Below are 3,547 nucleotides of genomic sequence, written 5' to 3' on the forward strand. Positions count from 1 at the left end.
TGTTATTAGATTTGGTTAATATGTAAAGCGCTTCAGTCTGACCTCTCAGTTTCTGGAAAAAAAGAGGGAATTTGGCATCATTATTAAAAATTAAAAAAGATTTGATGAAACAATGAAACAAAACGACTCACTGAATTTGCTGTCCTGGTGGTGATATTAATAATGCAGTTGTATCCCACAGCTGTTAATAAATAAAAATAGAATAAACCACCAACTGATGTTAAACAGCCCTCTGATGCACAAATTATTTTTTTTACTTAAAAACAAGAAAATAATCAAAATTATGTTTTATTAAAGAGCTACATCTGTCCAGTGCAATAAAAAATGTGATTTAAGATCTTTCCACTGTAGTGAACACCAGCATCAAGAGGGTTAATTCTATTTTGTTCAATAGAGAGTGTATAAAAAGCTTAAACAGAGATTTTTTATTGAATACTTCTCAAATACTCACACAAGTTGACTCTTGGCAGTGCCAGTGAATGCCAAATTATCCTTAAATTGGTCACCAGGAGTCTTCCTATATAAAGACGAAACAAGATGTCACAATTATGACAACTTCATGTCCATAAACAAAGATAACCACAGGTAACAAGGCTGAAATAATAGTTTTAATCACCTCTATCACCATTATTTCCCTTTGTGTCCTCGATTGAATCCAGGCAGTCGATGAGCGCTTCACCTGGTCTGGTTTTCATCTGCCTTAAATGAAACATAAAATCACTTACTTTGGTCTGAGAAAAGAATAAAATACTAAATGGTTGATTTTAAATGTTAAAAAACAGGCACACATAAAAAAATAACTAAATATTCTTTCTTTAAAATGTAAACCAGTACCATGATTTTGTTAAGTAAACCAATAATTGAGAAGTGGATATTTGTATAACATTACTTTTTTCCCTTGGAAGCACCTTGTAGTTTTAGCAAAACATGTGTAGTCCAAATAAAATCTAATGCTTTTTGTGTATTATGTTTATTTTCTACACTACCAGACCAAAGGTTTTTTTTTTTAAAGTTTTTTTACCAAGCCTGCATTTGTTTGATCCAAAGTACAGCAAAAATAAATTTTGTAAAATTTAAATATTAATTTAAAATAATTGTTTTCTATTTGAATATATTATAAAATGTAATGTATTCCTGAAATCAAAGCTAAATTTTTAGCATCATTACTCCAGTCTTGTGTGACATGATCCTTCAGAAATCATTCTGATATTTTGATTTGCTGTTCAAGAAATATTTTTATTATTATAATCAATATTTAAAACAGTTGAGTACATTTTTTTCAGGATTCTTTGATGAATAGAAATATTCAAGAATCAGCGTTTATCTGAAATTTAAAATATTTTTTGTAAAAAGAAAAAAAAAGCTGTTCTTCTGAATTTTCTATTCATCAAAGAAGCCTGAAAAAAATCTACTCAAATGTTTTCAACATAATAATAATAATAAATGTTTTTTGAGCAGCCAATCAGAATATTAGAACGATTTCAGAAGGATCATGTGACACTGAAGACTGGAGTAATGATGCTAAAAATTCAGCTTTGAAATCACAGGAATAAATTACATTTTAAAATATATTCAAATAGAAAACAGTTATTTTAAATGGTGAAAATATTTCAGAATTTTACTGTTTTTCTGTACTTTGGATCAAATAAATGCAAGCTTGGTGAGCAGAAGAGACTTCTTAAAAACATTAAAAATCGTACTGTTCAAAAACGTTTGACTGGTAACGTTAGGGTATGTATTTATATTTTATAATTATATGTAATAATTAGTAATTAGTTTAAAAACTGTCAACCTTACTGAGTTAATCACTTAACGTTACATTCACAGACTGACACGAATGTAAATATATTCAGTTATTTGCTCTGGGTTTCTAGCGCTCCAGTCTGGAGGCCTGTGTGATTACAACAAACATTTCCTATGGCAACACTAGCACGTATAATGCACGTCTATCGACGTGTAAAATGCAAAAAACACGATCCTAGTTCACTATTAATGTATCTGATTTAACAAACAAAGTCATTAGCCTCTGAGCTAGCAGATTAGCCCGAAGACTTACTGCGGAGTGATGTCAAATCTCACGTCTCTGTCCTCCCAGAGTGCGTCTAACACCGAGGCCATGACCGGTCCTTACTGTCAGCGGTTTTACAAGCAAATTAAACAAAAGTAAATACGTTTTTCCTTCTATTGTGTTGACTGAAATGCAGTCGCTCTGTAAGAGGATTTAGCGCAGAGCGTCTTCACGTCACCACGGTAACATCAGTGAACACGGCGCGCCGGAAGGGACAAACCGCGAATCATCTAAAAGTAGATTTATCATGTTTGCTTTAGCTTGTGTGTTTGTATATGGTTACATAACAATAGCTGTCACGAATGATATGTGTTTAAAGCAGTAGTCTATGTGGGATATATACTGAGAGATATTTCACCTAAAAGATGTTTACCATGATCCACTGCTGTGTATTTTGTTTAGTGGTAGTTGTTCATGAGTCCCTTGTTTGTCCTGAACAGTTAAACTGCCTACTGTTCTTCACAAATTATTTGTTTTTTCAGCATTTTTGTGTATTTTGTGTCTTTCCAACAACGACAGTATGCATTTGAGATCCATCTTTTCACACTGAGGACAACTCAGGGACTCCTATGAAACTGTTACAGAAAGTTCAAACTCTCACTGATGCTCCAGAAGGAAAAACCATGCAGTCAGGGGCTGAAAGATCAGGGTAAATATAACTTATTTTGTCTTCTAGGAAACATATAAGTATCTTTTGTAGCTTCTGAAGGGCAGTACTAAATGAAAAAAAAAAAAGATATTTAGGCAAAATAGGAAAAATGTATGTAATGTAAATGTTCAAAAGTTTTCACACCCCACCCCCTGCTCTTAATGCATTGTGTTTCCTTTTAGAGAATCACTGAGCGTTTGAACTTTCTGTAATAGTTGCATATGAGTCTCAGTTGTTCTCATTGTGAAAAGACGGATCTCAAAATAATAGCGTCATTGTTGGAAAGGGTTCAAATACACAAAAATGCTGGAAAACCGAAGAATTTATGGGACCTGAAGGAACAGCAGGTAGTTTAACTGTTCAGGACAAACAATGGGACTCATCTTTCTATCTATCATCTATCTCAGCTAACTATCGCTAAACACCCCCCCCCCCCCCCCCCCAAAAAAAACACAGCTATGGATCATTCAGGTACCAACACAGTATTAAGACTCAAGGGGATGTAAATTTTTGAATGGGGTCATTTTTATAAATTCAAATTCATTATTTTCTCTTGTGGACTATATGTAAACAGCTTTTATGTGAAATATTTTACTCAGGTCAGTACTAAATAAAAACAAACAAACATGCATTTTACATGATCCCTTTTATTTAGCTAAAATAATTAACATTTTTTTTATAATTAACATCTATCTATCTATCTACTGTATCTATCTATCTATCTATCTATCTATCTATCTATCTATCTATCTATCTATCTATCTATCTATCTATCTATCTATCTATCTATCTATCTGTTTTCTCATTCAATAACAAGCGCAAACACATCA

At 32.5% G+C, this 3,547-nt stretch overlaps 1 protein-coding gene across 1 annotated transcript in view; it reads right to left on the reverse strand.

The window, feature by feature from the left end:
• Positions 1-2,234, reverse strand: part of bbs5 (Bardet-Biedl syndrome 5) — a 7,117-nt gene extending 4,883 nt beyond the window's left edge. The window contains exons 1-5 of the mRNA XM_073846158.1: positions 2,057-2,234; positions 617-699; positions 452-517; positions 132-181; positions 1-52 (exon numbers count right to left, since the gene is read on the reverse strand). The exon at positions 1-52 is cut by the window's left edge and continues 76 nt beyond it. Coding sequence (XP_073702259.1) covers positions 1-52; positions 132-181; positions 452-517; positions 617-699; positions 2,057-2,118 — 313 coding nt within the window. The 5' untranslated portion in view covers positions 2,119-2,234. The remainder of the gene's footprint in view (positions 53-131; positions 182-451; positions 518-616; positions 700-2,056) is intronic.
• Between the last annotated feature and the right edge of the window lie 1,313 nt (positions 2,235-3,547).

This window comes from Garra rufa, chromosome 8, assembly GCF_049309525.1.
Source record: "Garra rufa chromosome 8, GarRuf1.0, whole genome shotgun sequence".
Classification (NCBI taxonomy): domain Eukaryota; kingdom Metazoa; phylum Chordata; class Actinopteri; order Cypriniformes; family Cyprinidae; genus Garra; species Garra rufa.